At 32.1% G+C, this 23,124-nt stretch overlaps 1 protein-coding gene across 2 annotated transcripts in view; it reads left to right on the top strand.

Moving 5' to 3' along the window:
• FNIP1 (folliculin interacting protein 1) overlaps window positions 1-23,124 on the top strand; it is a 113,802-nt gene that overhangs the window by 77,426 nt on the left and 13,252 nt on the right. The window contains exons 7-12 of one of the 2 annotated variants that reach the window (XM_031953088.1): window positions 1,140-1,223; window positions 2,275-2,346; window positions 4,126-4,261; window positions 7,511-7,712; window positions 10,030-10,115; window positions 19,898-20,044. In XM_031953088.1, the coding sequence (XP_031808948.1) occupies window positions 1,140-1,223; window positions 2,275-2,346; window positions 4,126-4,261; window positions 7,511-7,712; window positions 10,030-10,115; window positions 19,898-20,044 (727 nt within the window). The remainder of the gene's footprint in view (window positions 1-1,139; window positions 1,224-2,274; window positions 2,347-4,125; window positions 4,262-7,510; window positions 7,713-10,029; window positions 10,116-19,897; window positions 20,045-23,124) is intronic. The other variant, XM_031953089.1, reaches the window with a different exon arrangement.

The following is a 23,124-nucleotide window of genomic DNA, read 5'->3' as shown; positions in this document are numbered from 1 at the left end:
TTAACTCCAATTCATCATTTCCTGTACCCTAACATTTCAACCTCATAGTGTCTAGTTATTTTATGTAGTCTAAAATAATATTGATTAATATGGCTGACCTCAAAGTGTAGTTTTCCTGTTTTTCTCTTTTGATTAAATCTATTTTAGCTTTAACTTTGAGATCATGATTGCTATCTCTAATCTCTTTATTTCCTATCCCTCTTGACTCCTTTGAGAACCGTCCCTCTTTAATCCATTCCTGATGAGAATAAGGTTCCAGAACTATGAGCCATCGTTGCCCATATAATTCCTGTGTTTCCTAAACAGTTTTACTCTTCAAATCACATCATATTCAGTTCTGCCCCAATCTTTCTTTCCAGCTACCTAGTTATTAATTACAGTCATAGACATGCAAATTACATTTCCACGTGCAAAATGTAAAAGTTTGTCCTTATTGAGTCTCTTGTAATTAGTCTTTGATTTGGAGAGATTTTAAAGATAGAGAAATTAGAGGCAGCTAACTGTTGGCCCAGGGACTTGTTAGCTTATAAAATGACCTTTATTCAACCTCTAGAGAAATTCTTTGGTTATAATTCAAAAACTTCCTGCCATCATTACAACCAAGAACTCTTTTATTCTCCTACAGTTTATTATGGCTGTACTGTTCCCTTGGATAACTAGGAATCTGACTTCATGAAGTGCATTTGTAATCCTGATCTTTACAATCTCCATCTCCCTGTTTTGAATTTTATTTCCATTTCTTCTTTTGTTTCTAATTATAATTTAGCATGGGTAAACTCTATGTTTTAAAGTTTGTGTTTGTTACTATTTCTTTTCTGTACTTGTTATGTGATATATTCTGTTTTCCTTGACATCCATATGATGCTTTCTTCTTTTTCTAAAAGTGGAGTCGCTGTACATATTTTCCACTGATACTGTGAAATTTTTATTATTTAAACAAACCATAACCAACCAAAAGCATCTCAATTTAACAAGGGTACTTACTACAGCTTGAATTTCAATTCTTTTTTATGTAAAATTTGTTTTCCTCCATATCTGTTAGTCTGCTCCTATGTTGCTTTATCTTCCTTTTGAAACCAGGTGCCATTCAGCTTTACTAACTTCATTCTTTCATATGTATTTTACATTTTGCCATGTAGGTCTTTCACAGCTTTGCAGCCCTAGGCGGGCATTCTCTGAGCAAGGCCCGCTCCGCCTGATCAGGAGCGCCTCTTTCTTTGCAGGTTTGCAATGTGCTGTGTGGGTAGACTAGTTGGTGTGACCAAGCTACTAGAATTTTATAGTTTAGCTTTGGAAATAAGACACCAGTTGAAAGTTGATTTCGCGTATATAAGGAAAAAATACCATTAGGATAATAAGATCCATTCCCTAATTATGGAATTTGATTTTACTACTCCTGGAATTCATATTTTCTTTGGGAATGAGTATTTTGGAAATAATTTTTTCATAAATTACAGTATGTTTTCCAGTATTTCTTTGAGCTTTGGAAATGCCAAACCCAATTTCACTTAGCTCTTTACTGCTTGATATGAAAAAATAATAGAAATTAATAGAAAGTATAAATTCTTATGTGCCACTCAAGTTTCCTCTGAAGAGGTCTTATTTCCATGGCCAAATAGCTTTTGTCTCAAAGTTCACCAATCTCAAAAAATAAATAAATAAATCACACTCTTCATTTTCTGGAAAAATTTCTATCCACACTTTGATATGAGAAATTTTATTTTTATAACACTCGGTTGAACAAGTACCATTCTAAGAATACACATCTCTGTCTTTATATCACAGAACAAATGATAATTGAAAAAGCATAGAATATATGCTTGTACTCGTCTTAGGCAATTATTACTGCAGCAATAATTGGCTAAGACGAGTACAAGCATATATTCTATGCTTTTTCAATTATCTGAGAACTGCTGTTCTCAGTTTCCCAAATATATTTTTGTGTGTAATATAAGATTACATTTGCCAGCATGAAGACTTTGTGAGACTGGAATAAATTTACCTGCTATTTTTATTCACAAAAAAGTATGAATTTGGCCTTTGTTTTTTTCTTACTAAAGCGTATTTAGTATGTGCTATAGATGATCTTCAAATAAATATCTGGACTTGTTCAGCTTAGCAGCACTTGGTGTTGGGGGTGTGCCATGCTGTCAAAAAATAAAAGATAAATGAATGCAATGACATGAGCATGTTTTAGTTTTGATAATTAAAAGGACAGCCACCAGTCTGAATAAAAGTTGATTTTATGCTTGACAGACTTGCCTTTCTTTACAGTTCACAGCAATCCAATGGACATGCCTGGAAGAGAACAAAATGAAGACAGGGACAGTGGCATAGCACGCTCTGGTAATGCATTACATTAGTTTAATAAAGGGGCATAGATGTTTGGTATTGTATCCTTGCTATTTGATGTAGTTTTTCAAACTCGGCTCTTTAGAATTTGTATATAAAAAAGAATAAAGGTAGAAATTATTTTTAAATAGTATTTTATTTTTCCAAATACATGCCTAGATGGTTTTCAACATTAACCTTTGCAAAACCTTGTGTTCCAAATTTTTCTCCTCTTTACCTTTACCCACTCCTCAAATAGCAGGCAATCTGATGGAGATTAAACATGTGCAATTTTTCTTTTTTTTTTTAATAGCTTTTTATTTACGTAATTTTACAGCATTGACAATTGCCAAACCTTTTGTTCCAATTTTTCCTCTCTTTCGCCCCACCCTCTCCCCAAGATGGCAGGATGACCAGTAGATGTTAAATATATTAAAATATAAATTAGATACACAATAAGTATACATGACCAAACTGTTATTTTGCTGTACAAAAAGAATCAGACTCTGAAATATTGTACAGTTAGCCTGTGAAGGAAATCAAAAATGCAGGCAGGCAAAAATATAGGGATTGGGAATTCAATGTAATGGTTCTTAGTCATCTTCCAGAGTTCTTTCACTGGGTGTAGCTGGTTCAGTTCATTACTGCTCCATTGGAATTGATTTGGTTCATCTCATTGCTGAAGATGGCCAGGTCCATCAGAATTGATCATCATATAGTATTGTTGTTGAAGTATATAATGATCTCCTGGTCCTGCTCATTTCACTCAGCATCAGTTCGTGTAAGTTTCTCCAGGCCTTTCTGAAATCATCCTGTGGTCATTTCTTACCGAACAATAATATACCACAATTTATTCAGCCATTCTCCAATTGATGGGCCATCTACTCAGTTTCCTGTTTCTGGCCACTAAAAAGAGGGCTTCCTATGTGCAATTTTTCTAAACATATTTCCATATTCATCATGCTACACACACACACAATCAGATCTAAAAGAAAAAACACCACAAGAAAGGAAAAACAACAATAACAACAAATAGATGGACAACAACAACAAAAAAGGTGAAAATATTATACTTTGGTTTCCCAGTCTCCATAGTTCTCTCTCTTGATGGGGTTGGCACTTTATCTTAAATGTATTAGAATTACCTTGAATTACCTAATTGTTGAAAAGAGCCAAGTCCATCATAATTGATCATCACATAATCTTTTTGTTATTGTTTACAATGTTCTCTTAGTTCTGCTTATTTCACTCAGCATTAGATCATATAAGTCTTTACAGGAAAGACAGAAATTATTTAACTATATTTACTCAATAATACATATTTGATAAGTAGCTTTTCATATTTTTCATGTCAGTGCTTAGTAGAAAGGTGAGTCCAACTGAACCAGACTCAGACAATTATTAACTTATTAATAACCTATGCAATGTAGTTTTAAAAATGTTTAGTTGAAAAAAATAAAAAAATGTAAAAAATAAGGTCATAGTCAAATCTCTAATTTTTAATTATGTCAGTGGTGTACTAATTATTTAACACTTTTAACTTTTCTTACTTAAAGCCCTGAAACTTAAAACCTGCTTTATGATTTTTTTTTTGCCTCTCAGTAATGCATTTTTAAAAATAATATTGTGTTCCAACTGAAAGGTCAAAAGTTGAAGGTTTGATAAAGTCAATATTTTGTGCTTCCCTTTTATTATTCCACTCATCAATTAAGATGAAATTTTTTAAATTCATGAACTATTAAATTTCAAATCATGGATTAAAATGATTCTTTTTTGTTTTTATTGTCCTAACAGCTTCTCTTAGCAGTTTGCTTATTACTCCATTTCCCTCTCCAAACTCTTCACTTACTAGAAGTTGTGCTAGCAGTTACCAACGACGCTGGCGTCGCAGTCAGACAACCAGTTTGGAAAATGGTGTCTTTCCTAGATGGTGAGTGAATTAACAAATAAAGGGAAAAAATGTTCATATCCCATGGCTTTTTAATCAATCTCACTTAAGTTTTCCTATCTTTGTCTTTATCTTTTAAAACACATAGTTGTCAGTGTATATATGCAGTTCTAGTTTTACTGACTCACTTTGCAGAGGTCTTTCCATATTTTCTTTAGTGTTATAATTTTAATATTTTTTATAATTTTATTTGAAAAATTATATTTTATTACTATACCATAACTTATTTAGCTATCCTCAACTATATAACATGTATATTTCATTTCTTAACAGTAAAACTAAGTAGTAAAAGAGTAAAACTAAATAAGGATATGTTAACAACTCTTTATACTTAAAAATTAATTTCTGTATGCAGTATTCCCATAACATATTGATAGTGCCTACTGTATGGTTTCATTCTTCATTCATTTCTGTTATCTATTTGTTTTTCTTTGATCATACTTGTGGTCAATATATATTCCATTCCTCTTAATTCTGTTTTCTGTGCTACTTAAATATTTCCAAATTTCTTAATATTCCTTATTTAGCATTGTAATGACTTTTTACAAATATTCTTTTGAATTGATATATCATAATCAATTCAGCCATTTACCAATTGTTGGACTTATAAGTTGTTTCCAGTACTTTTAGGGTATATTCCCCAAAATAGGTTAATTAAGTCATAGGATATAATTGTTTTTGTAACTTGTCTATTACTGCATAACTCTTCAAAGAGATTCTATTAATGTCATCAGTAATATACATGTGCCCATTCCATAATCCTAGTAGTTTATATTTTTAACTATTTTAACCAGTTTTGGTAGTCACAAAGTAGAAGCTTGAAGTTGTTTCAGTTTGTATTTACCTGATAATTAGTAAGATTGAAATGTTTTAAAATAATTATTTAAATACGTATATGCTCATTTGTGAATTGCTTTTTCATGTATTTTGACTATTTGTTCAGTGGTAAACTTGGTATTGCCCTTGAATGTTTGTATCAGTTCCCTATAAAATTTAGGTGTTAAGATTTTATGTTCCATTTGTGACCAGTAGTTTCCCCATATGATTTTTTTCCTAATTACATTATTTTTGTAGTATAGAATTTTCTTATTTTATGCATTCAAATCCTTTTATTAAAAAATCAAATTCTTATCCTCTGTTATTTCTTGATTAGTAATCAATTGTCTGTTTTCTGTATGCTCAGGAAGTTTGAGCATAATCTCCTCAAAGAGCTACCACATTTATTTAGGTCCCTCATATCTTTTTCCTTAGACCAGAGTTGTCAAACTAATTGCCCATGGACCATAAAACTCCCAAGTATAGCTTAAATGAGATTAAAATGGATTGGAAACTGTTTAGCAAAATCAATAAAATATAATAAAGCATAGATATTATTGATTTGTGGTCTTCTAAGTTAGTACATAGCCAGCAGGGATCCATTGCTATTCAAGTATAATGCCACTGATCTAAATTATCACAGTGGCCTACCAGTTGTCCTTTAATTCTCTTCTCATTCCAGTCCATAATGCTGTCATAAGCAATTCTATTTAAGTGCAGATCTGATCGTGTTACTCTCCTCATCAGTAAATTCCATTGGCTCTCTATTATCACTAAAATAAAATATAAATTCCTCTGTTTAACTCTCAAAGTTCTTTACAATCTGGTCCCAATCTGTAGATTCATAGTGATTGAAATAGTACTCCTGTTATCCAACCAAACTGACTCTCTCTTTGTTCTTCAGACATGATTCATCTCTCTCTCTCTAAGCATTGGTTATTTCCCTTGTGTAAATGCACTCATTTCCTCTTTTCTGCCTCATAGAAGCCTTGTATTATAAGAGAGTGAGGTAGAATAATTTAGAACACAAAATTTTACAAAAATGTTTGTTGAAAACTATCTTTACATGTATTTGGAAAAATAAAATACTATTAAAAAATTTTTTAAGTAAATGAAGATTATTTACATTAGAGAAGAAAGAACACTCCTTATCTTCTTTCGAAATGTAGTTGGAACACCAGGTTTCCTGATGCTCCTCAACTGCTAACACCCTCCCTAACTGATCTACATTGTGTATCGTTATTTTATTTATAGTTATCTTTATTATTCTCTTTGCTTATCCTGTATATCTTTATATATGCCCTTACTGTCTTCCCAGTTAGAATGTGTACTCCTTTTGGTTAGGAACTGTTTCATTTATTTTATTTGTATTCCTAACATAGTATAATGGCTGTCCTTTAAAACTTATTGAATAGTTGCTTTTATTGCAAACTGGATATTTGGTATGAGTTAAAGTTAATTTTTTTTTCTTTTTTCATATTACTGTCCAATTTTCCAATTTTCTAACATTTAAGTGATAAATCTTTATCCTAGATTTTTAGTTTCTTACTTTCTATTTTTAACTATTACTTTCTCTATGTTTTCTTTATATGTTTTTTTAGTTCTGTTTCTGAGATTTTTCAGCAAAGTTCCTGACAACATCATTGGTGTTTAGTAAAGACTTTTTGATTAGTTACTGGTCTGTTTCATGGATTTTTTTTTTAATTTTGGCTCAATATAAAAAATATATATAACAAAAATTTAAACATCTTCAAGGGCAAATTCTACTGTCACTTGTTTTTCTTTCTCCAAACTGACTCCAAGATGCCTTTTGTATTCTGTTTTAACTTTTGTTATGATTAAATTCATCTTTACTTAGGAAACTTGGTATTTTCATTAGCATCATAATTAAATATTTTAATTAAATTTAGGGAATAGTATAATTTTTATTGAATTAATTAGACTTCTTATGAATTTCTCTCAAAGTATTTAGCTCCTCTATTCTGTCACAGTGTTATAGTTCTCCTTGTAAAAAGGTCATATAAGATATAAATTGTTATTTTTAGATGCAGAGATATCCATAATATATGACAACTGATATGTAATTGGCAGGGAAAAAATAATAAAAATAAACTAAGTCTAAGCTTTACTAAGAATTTGTTTTGCCAGATGGAAATGAACCACAAATTAATTTTAAAAGTTTTAAACCAAGGTATATGGTTTTTGAATGAGCTCCAAATTAGCTAAAATCCATTTTATCTAAAATTTAAGTAAAATTTTACATAAAATTTATCCAGGTTATAACAACTAATATGAAAGTTTAAAAGAAAAAAATAGAAAAGGAGTTCCTCACAAACCTTTTTAATTGTAGTTCATTATTTAATTGCCAAGAAAATTCACTTGACATTTAAAGTAATTACATAAACTTTTTTATAGGTCTATAGAAGAAAGCTTTAATCTGTCAGATGAAAGCTGTGGCCCAAATCCTGGAATTGTTAGGAAAAAGAAGATTGCAATTGGTGTAATTTTTTCACTTTCCAAAGATGAAGATGAAAATAGTAAATTTAATGAATTCTTTTTTTCACACTTTCCTCTTTTTGAAAGCCACATGAACAAATTGAAGAGTGCAATAGAGCAAGTAAGTAGTTTTCACATTAGTTTTACATCTGTTTGTCCTTTTTTAATTTCTGACTTGTGTTAGGAAGATGTTTCTTTATTCATTCAACTGGAGATTTACTGAATGCCTGTCACATTATGAAATAGGAGCTATGAATATTTCTAAGACTCAGTCCTGGCTTTTTTTTTTTAATGTTATTTTAAAAAAGTTTTAAAATTTTGTTTTAATTGAATTCCAAATTCTTTCCCTCCAACAGCCACCCCTTCCATTGTACATATCATTCAAAACATAAACATCATTTGCTATTTTCAAACCCTCCCTCAAAAAAGGCAAGAAAAATAAAGTGAAAATAATGTTTTAGTCTTCACTCCAAGTTCATTAGAGAAGGATAGCGTAATTCATCATGAGTCCTTTAGAATTGTGGCACATTGTACTGTTCAGAGTAGCTAAGTCTTTCTTTGTTGATCATCATTACAAAAATGTTATTTACTATATATTATATACACCTTATTCTGCTCACTTGCTTCTGTTGCATCAGCTCATATAAATCTTCCCAAGTTTTTTTTTTCTTCTGAAACTCTCTTGCTCATCCTTTCTGAGAACATAATAGTACTCTATCACAATCATATACTGCAAGTTGTTCAGACATCTCCCAATTGATGGGCATCTCCTCAATTTCCAATTCTTTGCTACCTCAAAAAGAACTTCTCTAAGTTCTGCTTTCTAAGGAACTTGTAATATAGGTGGGCTGTGATATAGACATAAATGTAAAATCAGAGTCAGGGAGATCTGAACTAGAATTAACATTCTAGTTAATGATAACTCAAAACAGAAACAAAGCATTTCCAATAGAAATATGGGATTGAGGAGGAAAAGATTCAGAAAAGGCTTTTTGGAAGAAATATAATTTGTACTGGACCTTAAAGAATGTCTCCTTTTGCTAGGTAGAAGAAACACTCTGTAAACTAAATCACAAAAATTTGGGGAAATATATTACATATTCAGAAATAAAAGTCAACAAACATTATTAAGAACCTCCTTTGTGCCGGGTATCATGTAAAGTATTTCAGTATACAAAGAAAAGCAAAAAAAGATTTCCAGCTTTCAAGGAACTTCAGTCAAACAGAGTAGGAATATGAAAATTACTATGAAGAAACAAGAGGTTTGAGTAGTAAGGTGGAAATGATCTTAGCAAGAAACATTGAGATTCAGGAAGTCTTGGGAAAGCATCATGCAAAAAAGTGGAAATCAATGTGGGATAATAGTGAATTTTATATTTTATTCTAGAGATATTTGAGAACTGTTGCTATTAAATAGGGAAATAGAATAGTGCTTTAGGAAAATCATGAAAGATGAATAGAGAATGTACTAGAGTAGGGATAAATATAACACAAGGAGACCAACCAGAAAGCAGTTACAGTAATCAAGGAGTAAAGAGATGAGTGCCTGTACTAAGATGGTGGCAGTGTGAGAGGAGTGAAGATGTTGTAAAGGTAGAATCAACAGGACTTGGACACCTGATTGCATATAAGAAATAAAAAAGAATGAGGAGTTGAGGATGCAGGCCTTGATGACAGGAGGAAAGGATAGTGTCCTTGACAGTAATAGAGAAGTTAGGAAGAAGGAAGAAGTTTTGAGGGAAGATAATGAGTTCAGTTTTGCACATTTTGAGTTTAAGATGTCTACAGGACATCCAGTTCCAGAAGTCCAATAAGTAACTAGGCATGTGAATCTGGATGTCCAGATAAATAGATCTAAGAATTATTTACATAATTCTTATCCACAAGAGCTGAAGTGATTACTCCAGTTTTTGACTCTGCTCTGGGTACATGAATGGGAATAATAAGAGATCTTAGAAAGGTTGGAGTTATATCACATGTTGTTGACAGAAACCTCATCTCTAAAGTGTTAGAAGCCAATGTGAGCTGTTTCTTTTTAGTTACAGGCACTAAATGAGTTTAATTAGCAAAGTAATTTTATAAAGCCCAGAAAGTTTCACAACTAATTCCTTTATCTTGGCATTGTATGCTTTAACAGTTTTAGTGAAAGATTCAAAGTATGAAAACTTTGAAAACACTTTTGTAGACATTAAGTGATAAAATACAGAGTAAAAATATAAAGTCTGTAGTATAAAGAGTATAAAATACATGTGCCTCCTCTATCTTTCCCTAGATAGGAAAATTGGTAGTCTGTTCAAAGTTTTCCAAGAATAGTTATGTTTGACTTCTTAGTTATATAGATAGATGAGAAAAGAAATGTGTGACTTTGTTTTCCATTTCCTCTCCCTGTTTTAACCATGGTTACTATAAAAATTATATGTTTAATGATTATTTTCAAGGCTATGAAAATGAGCCGAAGATCAGCTGATGCCAGTCAACGGAGTTTGGCATATAATCGTATTGTTGATGCCCTAAATGAATTCAGGTAAGTATTGTTTTTTTGACCTTTTATGGTATGGCGCTTTGTCTAATTGTACACACGCTATTTTCTGTCCCTGTTACTTTTACATACTCATCTTGATATAAGTATTTTTGAAACTAGTGAACCCAGTATTCAAAATTAAAATGAAGTCTGCTAGATCAGTGGAATACTAGTTGTGCATGGAGTACAGTCATAATAGTGCTTAGCACAGTGACTGGCACATAGGAGGTGCTTAGCAGATATTTATTGAATGAATGATCAAATGAATGAATTTGGGAGTCACCAAATCATCTGAGTTTGAATCTTGGGCTGTCTTAGAAAACAACATATCAGGAAGTGTCTTACTTTTTTTTTGTTAATTACCAAATAATTAAATCTTCAGCAGAGAAGATCTATCAGGGATATAATAGGGTTTTTTCCCCTTTATGTCCCGGAAGACACTTAGAAACTAACATTTCTTTTTAGGAATAGAAGAGTTTTAATCTCCACAATAATCTTCCATGTATTATATTCTTGCTCTGTTAGCTATCACAACTAAATATTGTCCTTTTCCTTTGAACACATTGTTCCCTTTTCCTGTCTGTGCCCAGCTAATCCTTCGCCTGGGATTGCTACTATATTCACTTTATCTGTTTCTGTTCACATACTCCTGAGTGGGAACCATGACAAATGAGTTCAATATAAATTCATGTCTAATTTTAACTAGATTCTTACTAATATACAGTTATCTTTTGTTCTTTCTTGATGCTTTACTCTTTTCTCAAATCTCCTTCCCTAAGGACCCTTCTCTGAGCAGCAGAACTCATCCTATTTTGCTTAGAAAACTCAAAGCTCATTGTGAATTCCCTTATCTCCCCAACTACACACATCAAAATCCTTCTACCTCTTCATCCATATTTTCCCTCTTAACGACATCCAGTGCAGAATATGTGACCTTTTTCCTTGTGAAAATTAATCCTGCTATTCACATCCTTGCCCTTGATCTCATTTCTTACTGGTTTACTACCCCAAAGAGGAGAATTGCTCCTCCAAGAGATTTTCCCTTTGATATCTTTTATCTTAAATATCTTCCTCTTTTTGTACTAGCTTCTGTTCTGCTGCCTAAAAGCATGCCCCAAATTTTCCCTCCCTTAAAAAACCTTTAGTTTTCCCTGCTATCTTCTGAAACTATCATATCTCTTAGCATATTCACTGGCAAGGTTGGTTATTTATACTTAATAATTCTGCTTTCTCTCCATTCACATACTTTTCAACCTTTCACAATCTGGTTTTTAACTCTCACTATTAAACTGAAATTGCTTTCTCAAAAAAGAATCAGAAATGTAAAAAAAAAAAAGTCTTGAAAACCTTCAAACATTATGTAAATGTTATCTCTTATTATTTCTATTAAACATCCCATTTGACTTGTTATAGCCTTTGACCCTGTTGACTACCTACTCCTTCTTGGATTCTCTCATTCCTTTTGTTTCTGTGGCATTGCTTCATCTTGTTTGATGGGTCATTATCCATTTCCTGCCAGAGTACTATTCTGGACTCCTATTTATTCCCGTAGCTCACAGTTTTATCCCTTCACACCAATTCAATTATTAATTCTGTGAAGATGATTTCTAAATCTATATTACCTAGCCGAAGTCTAGTCCCAAATACACCTAGAAGTCCCATTTTCCTTGAGTAATAATGTAATATGTACATAGTTAAGTAAACATAATTATAAGGTTGTTTGAGGAAGAAGGGACTAATAACTGGAAAGATTGGGAAAGGTTTCTCAGTCTCAGCATGTGCAAATTAGAACTCACTACCTTTTACTCCTGTTAGCTTGATCCTCCCCTAGACTTCTTTATCACAAGTTATCCAGATCCATAACCCATAATTTTTTAGTTTCTCCTCTCTGTCTCACCATACCTCACTATACCTCTTTTATATACACCATTCTATCCAGGCTGGTTATCATTAAATTTTAATGGCCATATAATTTGAAATGATAAAATTTTAAAAAATTTTAAGGTCTGTATTCTAGCTCCAATTTGGCTTTCCAACAAAATTTCATATTAATCCCTTTAATGCATTCTTCATTCAAGCCAAACTTTTGTTTATGTTTTATAAATTCAATAGACCTTCTCCCCCTCTCTGTGTCTTCACATAGTTTTCAATGTTATCCCCATATTTTATGTGTGCTTTTTATGAGAGAATTGGTTTGACGTGTCCATTTCAAATAAATGAATTTTATTTTTCGGATATAATCTGAATCAAAGGCAATAAATATCTTTTATTTTTATTTTTATTTTTATACCTTTTTATTGACAGAATCCATGCCAGGGCAATCTATGCCTGAAGTGAAATCCTTTCTCATCTCTACCTATCAGAATCCTTTTCTTAGAATGATAGTATCATTAGTAGAGTTGGAATGTACCTCAGAAGCCTCATTTTAAAAATAAGGAAACTCAACTCAAGTATCACATCTTCTCTCTAATTTTTCCCTTTACTCCCAGTGGTGCTCTCTTCTTTCTCCTACTTTGTAGTTGGTTTTTGTAGTTGATTTTCTTGGGGTACATGTTGTATATATCTAGGAATGTATAAGTTTTTTTAAAAGCATGAAGTATTTCATTTTGTGTTTTTTCCCCCAACATTTATTATGTATCCTTAGTGTTTAACAGAAACTTTTAATAAGTGCAATTTAATTTCTTTTAATTTAATTCAGTTTAATTCAAGAATTTCATTCAGAAATTTGTCTCTTGAAGTTCAAAATGTTAAGGGTTTTTTTAAGCCTAATAAAAAGAGGCTATAATGAGAGAATTTTTGGATGGAATAAAAATTCCTTTCAGTTAGATAGTACAATAGAAGGACTATGATTTAGAGTCAAAGAACCTGAAATCAGATTTGATCTCTAATACTAAAACATTTATAGTATTATGTTAGGCAGTGTTAGATAGTGCTTAGAGTGCTAGGCTTAGATTCGAGAAGGATTGGGTTTAAATCCCACACTAATACTTACTATTATAGAACCCATCATGCAGCCTCTAAGTAACAGATGAATTACAGTGCAGATCTGTGATCTGTTTTAGGAGTTTGAGCTGAATGGAGTTTCAACATTGAATTTCTCTGGGGTGACAAAAATCATTGTTCCTTCACATACTTTCTTTGTCTACAAATAGCTTCTTTTCTGCTTTCTATGTGGTTCTAAGTCATGAATTCTACATAATTTATTAAGTAAAATGTTGATTTTTTTTTATTTTACCTTTTTTAAAAAATGTAACTTGGCTTCCTATTAAATATTTATTTGTTAGGCTCAAGATATTAAAATAATTATATTCTTTAGGTACTGAGAAAAGGTTTTGGGAATAATCCAATTTAAGATTATATGATTGCTGTCTTTTAATTGTGGTTCATTTATGCTTTAGTCTATAATTTTAATACTTAGAATAGAATCTATTCTATTCTAAAATTCTAGAATAGAATTCTAGAATAGAATAGAACTACAAAAACACAGCTATTCTGACTAGTTCTTGAGAGGTGTAAAATAATATAGATAATCTTTCTTTTTCTTTTCTTTCCCATCTTTCACCTAATAAAAAGTTATTTCTATGCCATTTATTTTGCACAGCCTGTATCCTGTAGGTACAGGTGTGTTATCCACTCAGTGTTTATGTTTCATTTTGTTAACTTTCCTGAGAACACAGCTAAAGAATTAGAGGTGAAAACTTCAAACATGCAGGTAGAATTTTCAGAGAAATAGATTTCTGCTATGTGTATGGGGAAATACTGAATTTTGCATGTCATGGTATCACTTCTCTGATATCATGGCTGTCTTTCAAGAATGAAGGACAAACAACAAAAAGAACAATGGAGGAATATCCAAGGAGAGCTCTCCAGAAGCAGAGTGGGTTATTTTCTTAAAGGTATTGAGTTTTCTATTACTTCAAAGTGAAAAGGGATGTTCTAGAGGGAATTCCTGTTTGGATATGGGTTGGACTTGATGACTTTTGAAATCTGTTTCAACTTAGAGATTCAATGATTCCAGAACTCTTTTTAATTGATTGGAATCCTAAATTTTGTTAATTTATTTATTCATCTTTGATACCATATGCTTTTAAAATAGAGCTTCTAAAATAGTGTTCCTACACATTTGTAAAGCCTATTCTCACAGAATTTTCAGCTTGTCTGACAGATAAATGGCATGAGCATAAGTTTTCTTGATATTTTAAGTTTCCCCAAATTCTCTTAGGATATCTATCCTAGTTAAAGATATTTATTGCCTATTGTTGTTCTGTAAGAAATGACCATCAGGATGAATACAGAGAGGCTTGGAGAGACTTACATGAACTGATGCTAAGTGAAATGAGCAGAACCAGGAGATCATTATATACTTCCAACAGTGATACTGTATGAGGATGTATTCTGATGGAAATGGATTTCTTTGACAAAGAGATCTAACTCAGTTTCAGTTGATCAAGGATGGACAGAAGCAGCTACACCCAAAGAAAGAACACTGGGAAATGAATGTAAACTGTTTGCATTTTTGTTTTTCTTCCTGGGTTATTTCTACCTTCTGAATTCAATTCTTCCTGTGCAACAAGAGAACTGTTCAATTCTGCACACATATTTTGTATCTAGGATATACTGTGACATATTTAACATGTATAGGACTGCTTGCCATCTGGGGAGGGGGTGGAGGAGGGAGGGGAAAAGTCGGAACAGAAGTGAGTGCAAGGGATAATGTTGTAAAAAATTGCCCTGGCATGGGTTGTCAATAAAAAGGTATAAAAATAAAAATAAAAGATATTTATTGCCTTTGATTCAGATTATATCTGAAAAATAAAATTCATTTATTTGAAATGGACACATGTCAAACCAATTCTCTCATAAAAAGCACACATAAAATATGGGGATAACATTGAAAACTATGTAATTACAGTGATTTGGATAGTTTATAGAAGTTTTGTTGTATATAATTGCACATAAATTAATTTATATGCTAAAATTTTGAAACAAAAATGTGATATAACAACTTGACATTCTAATGTGACTTAGCAGTGACTTACAAATTATGTCTTTCATTAATGTAGCATTTTTGAGGCAGGGAAATCATTCTTAATGCATTTAAAGTTTAACCTGTTCATGCTTTAATCACAATGTCTTTTCCTGAACTTATAAATCTTCTAATCTTATGTGAAAAGGATGTGAACTGAAGAGTCAGAGTTTTTATTTCAAAATGTTGCAGTCCTTTTTGTCTCACTTAAAATTTCTTTGTAGAAATAGGATGAAATATGTCATTCCAGAAATAGTTAGAATTCCCCTTATTTGCTTAAAAGAATGAATCCAAGCCAGTTAATTCTGTTTCTATTTCTTGTTTACAACAGCAGAGTAGTAAATCTTTGCCCTTGGTTTCAGGACCATTATTTACATATCTGGAATTGAGGGTTCCCTTTACTTGCAGTCACATGATTATTGGCTTGCTGCCAAGAGAATCTGCTTGGCTGGGAGGAAACACTATCAGTTACAGATGCAGCCAGAGTTACCAGAATAGTAAATAATGTCACAAGACTCATTTATTCCTCTCCACAAAAACATGGTTTGTAATATCTTGAGTTTAAGATGGAAGCAAGGTTTTATTTTTTTCTCCTTAGCTAACCAGAGGCAAATATTTGGCCATATTTTATTGTTGTAATAGAGCATATGGGTCTACTTACGAACTTTGTGGTTGGCTGCACCTCATAATGTGAAGCCTAAAGACATAGCACTTTTACCTCTTGCCTTAAATGATACTTAATTTTTTAAACTATTCTCTCTGAGGCTTTAGAAAGTGTGGTCCCTTAACTGAATATCCTATATACTTTTATAGACTCTTATTGTTTTAATTCATCTCAGTTCAGCAAACATGAAAGGTACTCTTTGAGTGTCCACCTTCAGGAAGCTTACAATCAAATCCAGGGGTGTGCAGCATATAAAGTTGTATGATTTTAGAATGCAATAAATACAAAAAAGAAATATTCTGTGAAAATTTTTAGGAAAAGATTGAATATTTGGGGGAATAGAAACCATAGAACACTTCTTGTAAAAGATAGTACATGAGCTAATTATTGAAGGAAGGAAAAAGTTTCAACAAGGAGAGAGAGAGAGAGGTGCATTCCTATTCTGGGAGCTGAATTGTTGGGAGAATGGTCAGTAGTGCAATTTCACTATAATTCTAAATATATGAACAAAAGTAGTCTGAAAGGTTATTAGTTGAACCTGTTAAAAGCCTTAAATGCCAAACTAAGGATTTGAGGGGTTTTTTAATCCATAGTTAGTAAGGGAGCTATGGGAAGTAATGGTAGTAATCATGTAGTAAATTAAAAATATTAATTTTACTTTTGCATAAAAGATGGATTAAAAAAAGAAAAAAACTAGAGGTGAAGAGACCAGTTGAGACTATTACAGTAGTCTAGACAAGATATAATGATGAATTGATATTGAGTGATGATAGTATAACTGAAGAAGAATATGTTTAGATTATTATACCTAGAAGATACAGTGTGGAAATAGATTCAATAGGACTTGAAAACTGATTTTTTAAAATGTGGGACTTGAGAGATTGAAAAGAAGCCAAGATGACATCAAAGTTTGTTCTTGAAAAACTATTTCATGATTTTAGTAGAAATAGAAATTCAGCATAAAGGATAGGTTTTAGGAGGAAGGTGATGAATTCCGTTTTTAATATGTTAAGTTTTATGTGCCAGAATGACAATAAGATAAAGCTGTCCAGCAAGCACACACAAATGCATACACACACACACACACACACACACACACACACACACACACACACACCAAAAGGAAAGAAAATATAGCAAGAGCAGAAGTCAGAGGTACCTTTGTGGCACACCTGCATTTAAGAGAGAAGGAAAAGTAGATAAATCAGTAAAAAACAGTTAAGTTTTCAAATGAATAAGAAAACTAGAAAGAGGAATACCACAGACCTCCCTATCAGAAACTCTCCCTATCAAAGAAAGAGAATTTAACAATATCAGAGGCTGTTAAAAGGTCAAGGAAGAATGAGAACTAAAAAATGGCCATTTGACCTAACAATTAAAGGATCATTGTTGAGAGCAGTTTCAGAAGAGAATTGGCTGGAAGCCAAATTGCAGAGGGTTGAAAAGTGAGTAGTTGGTGAGTCAGTAGATCTAGCAAGGGTAAATAAATACCTTAAAAAATAATAAAGAAAAAAAAAGGAAAGATTAGCAATTAAAAGAGGAAATAGAGCACCAACATTTAAGGAGATAATAAGGTTGAAGAGAAATTATTTTTTTGTTTTGTTTTTAGAGCAAAGAGATTTGGCCATATTAGTAGGCATGGGAAGAGTCTTAAGAAAAGGAATCTTTGTCAATAAAATATAGAAAATAGAATTTGATTAATAGATTAAGTACCAGAAGAAATAGAAAGGGATAGAAATTAAGGGCACAAGTGAAAGAAAGAGCCTTGGCAATAAGAAGCAGCATCTTATCTTCTGGATAGAAATAAAGACTAAATGGAAATGGAAGACAGTAGATTTTATTTTATTTTTAAACTCACTTTTTATTTTTCCAAATACATGCAAAGATAATTTTGAACATTCACCTCTGCAAAATCTTGTGTTCCAAATTTTTCTCCCTTTCTCTCCTCTATCTTCTCCTGTAGACAACAATCAATCTAAGTTAAACTTGTGTAATTCTTCTTAACATATTTTCATATTTGTCATGCTGCACAAGAAAAATTGGGTCAGAAGGTAAAAGGAAAAAAAAAAAAAACAAGCAAACAGCAACTAAAAAGTGAAAATCCTGTGCTTTGATCCACATTGTTTCCATGGTTCTCTCTCTAAATGAGGATGGATCTTTCCATTACAAGACTATTGGAATTGCCTTGACTTACCTCGTTGTTGAAAAAAGTCAAGTCCATCACAGTTGATCATCATATAATCTTGTTACCATGTACAATATCCTCCTGGTTCTGCTCACTTCATTTAGCATCAGTTCATTCAAGTCTTTCCAGGCTTTACTGAAATCAGTCCACTCATCATTTCTTATAGAAATAATAATATTCTATTATGTTCACATACTATAACTCATTCAGCCATTTTCCAGCTGATGGGCATCCATTCAGTTTCCAGTTCCTTGCCATTACAAAAAGGGTTGCTACAAACATTTTTGCACATGTAGATCCTTTTCCCCGTTTTTTAATGATCTCTTTGAGTTACAGACCCAGTAGTGAGACTGCTGGATCAAAGGGTATGTGCGGTTTGATAACCCTTTGGGCATAGTTCCAAATTGGAGAGAGTAGATTTTAAAATAAAATGAAATTCCTTTACCATATATTGAGGTTTGTGTGTCCTAGAGGAATAAATTTTGGCAAGACTCATACAAAACATGCAAGTCATTTTCTCTGAAACATGTCCTCAGGGCACCTCTGTGTCCTTTCTTGAGACTCTAGCCCACAGACCAATCCTTGACTTTTAGTTCAGTCAGCAGACATACATTAAATACCTATTATGTTCAAAACAATTATGCTTATGGCCTAGGCATGATGAATGTTATTGTTGTTGATGTTTGTCCTTCATTCTCAAAGAGGCCCATGACATCACGAAGGTGATCCCTTGACATGCAAGAGAATTGGATTTAAGTGAGAGATAGCTGTGCCAGGTCACCTGCCTCACTGTCCCTTCCAGAGCCATCTGAGTCCAGTGGCAAGCTGTAGACCCACATGAGTGGAGATGGCTCTAAATGAAATGGAACTTTTAAAACTAAGGTCTTCAACAGATCTTAGTTTGACTGAGGGCCCACCCATTCAGTGATTAAAGCTAGATAGCTATTGAGGCAAAAAATCTCTTCTTTTACCTAGTCCAAAAAAAAAAAAATCTAAATAAATGTATCTAGGAGGGGAAGGCCCTCTGGCCAAAGCAAAAATGACTGCTATTTTCATTCAATCTGAGTCACCTAAACAGTGACCAAAGAGTGATCTGTCAAGGATATGACATTCTCTGGCACCATTAGTGGAGAACATCTATATAATTAAACGTAAGACAAGATAAATCATGGTAAAAGAAGCATTATCAACAGAGTATATTAAGAAGAGATTTGTGTAGAAGATAGAACCAAGAAGCATCTTATATAAAAAAAAAAAAACCTTATAAAGGAATAAAGTATAATCTAATTTAACTGGATAATAGAATTGATGAAGGGAAATATTATCAGGTAAGGCTGAAAAAAAAATGAGTGGCACCAGATCGTGACAACTTGAGTATTGAGATACAGTAGTGTTTGAATTTTAATCACTAAGAGTATTTGGGAGCCACTGAAATGTTCAGAGCAAAAAAATGACAAATTTAACAAATCTTTCTTAGTTTGAAATATCTTCAGGACTGCAAGATGACTAAGATAATGGGATTGAAATTCAGGAGTGAAATTAAGCTTATCAGATAAATTTGGAAGTTAACTGTGCCAAAATGACATGTGAATAGAGGAGGAATTCACCAAAGGATATAATGTAGAGAGATCAGAGAAATTCGAGATTAAGTGCCTGCTGTAAAATACTGTCAGAGGTACAAGGAGAGAGAGATTATTATTGGATGGGGAAAGAAGGAACAGGGAATATTAGACATAATTTTGAGGTCTACACCTAAGCAAGATTAATCTCTTAAATTTTTTGAAGTGAATTTATAGTTTGTGAGATTATAGTTTTATATTTTAGGAGTTAAGATACAAGAAAATAAAATGTCTTTTTTGGACATATATTTGTAAGAATTTTTAATTTCTCTATCTAAAATTTTTTTTTAGAACAACAATTTGCAATCTTTACACAATGCCCCGGATTGGAGAACCTGTCTGGCTCACAATGATGTCTGGAATCTCTGAAAAGAATCAACTTTGCCATCGTTTCATGAAAGAATTCACTTTTCTAATGGAAAATGCTTCCAAAAACCAGTATGTCCAATTTTTTTTTTCAACATAAATATTCAACCTAAGAATACTTATGTATTCATTTATTGACTTTTTTTTAAACTAACATCCCAATTTATTTGTTAAGATGTCCAGTTTTTTTAAACTATTAAAACTCTTTTTAATGAAGTCGACATTTTACTATTGAGCAGATATGAAGACTGTAAAATATGAGTAATAAAAGTACAAGAAAATCAAACATAATCTTTATGATTAATATAATTTCTTTTTATTTTGTTTAGTTTGTGCCTCTGATGATCTTTGAGAGTTCCTGTGGCCAAAAAATTCATCACCTTTCAGCCAGTCTGCTGAGTAGCCTCTTCAAATTTAGCTAGCCAGTTACTTGGCCAAGACGTTCATTTTATTTCTGAACCTATATCTAAGACATTTCTTACTCTTACAGCATACCTATCAGAGTTAGTATAATCCTCAAGAAGTCATTCCCATGCCACAATATGGGGTAGAACTTGAATGGAAGAATAGAGTGTATATATAATAAATTAGAATTCTCCATATATTACCATAAATTTTGTTGTTTGGGGTCACAAAAAAAATAAGACCTATTACCACAAGTTCTATCCACAGTATTATTCATGAAAAATATTAGAACAAGAAAATTACTTAGGTCTTAGGGATTGGAACCTTTCTGATATGTCCAGTTCAACAAAAATTCAAGTGTTTATCATGTGCAAAGGCATAAATAGGTGCTAGGGAATACAAAAGTAAAAATAGCTGTTTTATTCAAAGATTGTGTTCTAAATATAATATATTCTGTTTTCATATAGTCTTTCTTTTTTAATACTTTTCACAAATCCCAGAGCCTAAATGAATGGCTGAGAAATGATATCTCCTTTGTAGGTATAAGAAATGATTTTGTTCAAATAGTTTGTATCATTTTGCAACTCAGAAAAGTACATTTCCATTAATTAGACAGTTCATTCATTAATGACAATGTCATTTGAGCACCTGAGAAAAAGTCATGAAATTATTTTTTCTGGAGTAAAATGCTAATTATGGAGAAGAGGGATTATTATTGCAATAATTACATCTGTTAATTTTCAACTTCTTTTTAAGGATTGTTTTCTACTCACCCAAGGAATAAAAAGTTAACCCATAAATTTTTTTCCTGTTATTCTCTGGACCAAATGATGTGCATATTTCCTTCCTTCTTTTGTCTGTTTCTTTTTAAACCAAAATATGAAATTTTCTTCCTCTTGCTTCAATCCTTTCTTAAGATTTCTGTAATCTCATGTAACATATAGTCCTTTAGATGACTAATGATTAGATGTCTTATTACTGAGTGTAATATAAATATTACCGATAATAATGGGAAGGCATTTATTAACATGCATCACAGTACATGTTCAGTTGAATGGATGATCTTTTTTCAGTAAATATGAGAATTTTCCTATCAACTGTTATTTTAATTAGAGTTAAAAGTATTTCTCAAGTTTTTCTAGTGTTTTATCCCCATCAGAAAGTTTCTAAATAAAAACTGCAATTCTATTTTTTTCATAAAATTTGTTTCAATATGTCCTACAAACCCATAGCAATTCACAATTGAATTCTCCACAATGCAAGCTCCCCCAAATAATAAATAAATTTATTTGATTAAATAAATATTTAATATTTATTTCAGACTTTAGAACAAAGAACAAAAAAATGTGTCCTAGGTACATTTACAACCTGTTGGTGGTGATACAGAACAGTATCAATTACAAAAGGGAATTAGAATCAATTTGATTTTTCATTATCACATTTCCCTTAGCACCTTATCTTCAGCAGTGATTCCCTTCATCATACATTTTAAACTTTAAGCCTACAAAAGATTTGCTAAAAGAAATCTTTACTTTCTGAATAAGGCATATGTTTGTCTTTAATAACATTTAATAACACTGCATACTCAGTGTACTTTCAAAATCACTTGACCATAAACATGTATTTTAGGTATAATGTGAAGTTGGATTAACTGGCTTATAAAAGCATTAAAATGAAAAGAAATCATTTTTTTCTATGATTTTATCTATTATCTTGAGTGAAAGAAAACACATTGCTTCTCTCACTTACCCCACCCCACCCCACCCCCCAAAAAGTAAAGAAATCCATTAGCACCATATTTGATGTATTTGTTTGGAAGCAATATTTATTCATCCTACCAGAGATGATAAAGTTGGATTTAAACACTTCTGAGTCTTAAATAATAAAGATATAAACTTCTAATTTATTAGGATAGACCATTGGACTTGGAGTCAGGAAGACCTGAGTTCAAATACAGCCTCAGATACTTACTAGCTTGGGCAAACCACTTAATCTCTGTTTGCCTTAATCCACCAGAGAAGGAAATGGCAAACCATTCAAATGTCTTCCCCCCCACCTCAAAAAAAAAAAAAATCCTATGGACAGTGTGTTCCATGGAGTTGGACACAACTAAATGATACAGCAACATTAAATGTTATTTTAGATCTGAGTTATCTGTCTCTAAAAGTACCATTTATCTACTTCTCTATCCTGTGTAGAGAAAGCAAAGACACTGAAGAACCTCCTCTTCCTCCACCCTCAGAAAAAAGTCACCCAAGCCCATGGTGCAGGCTACCCTGAACAAGGTGGAGGTGGAAGAGTTTTTTTATTTTTAAAGAATAGAAGCAAGTATAACATACCTATTCTTCACTAAGTAGCAATTATTTAACTCTTTTGGCACCTAACATTTCATGGATGTCATTTCCTCCCCAAGGTAGGTAAACTGACAGACCAACTCAGCAGCACAATATAGCCATACTCATTAGCAAAATTAATTAAAAGTAGCAGAATTAATCAGTAAAAATGTATTAAACATCTGCTGTATGCCAAATGCTGTCCCAGTTTCTGGGTATGCAAATACAAAAAAATGAAACACAATCCTTACAAGGAACTTACATTCTGATATATGAGACAAGTACCTATGTCAGTATGTACAACATAGAGATGAATAAATATGGCATAGTTAAACACAAAGAACTTAAACGACAGGCATTTACAGAGACTCACAGAAAAGGCTTCAGGTAGGAAATTGAGTTTGTGCTGTTTTT

Source organism: Sarcophilus harrisii, chromosome 2, assembly GCF_902635505.1.
Source record: "Sarcophilus harrisii chromosome 2, mSarHar1.11, whole genome shotgun sequence".
Classification (NCBI taxonomy): Eukaryota; Metazoa; Chordata; class Mammalia; order Dasyuromorphia; family Dasyuridae; genus Sarcophilus; species Sarcophilus harrisii.
This window is presented reverse-complemented; position numbering and strand designations above follow the sequence as displayed.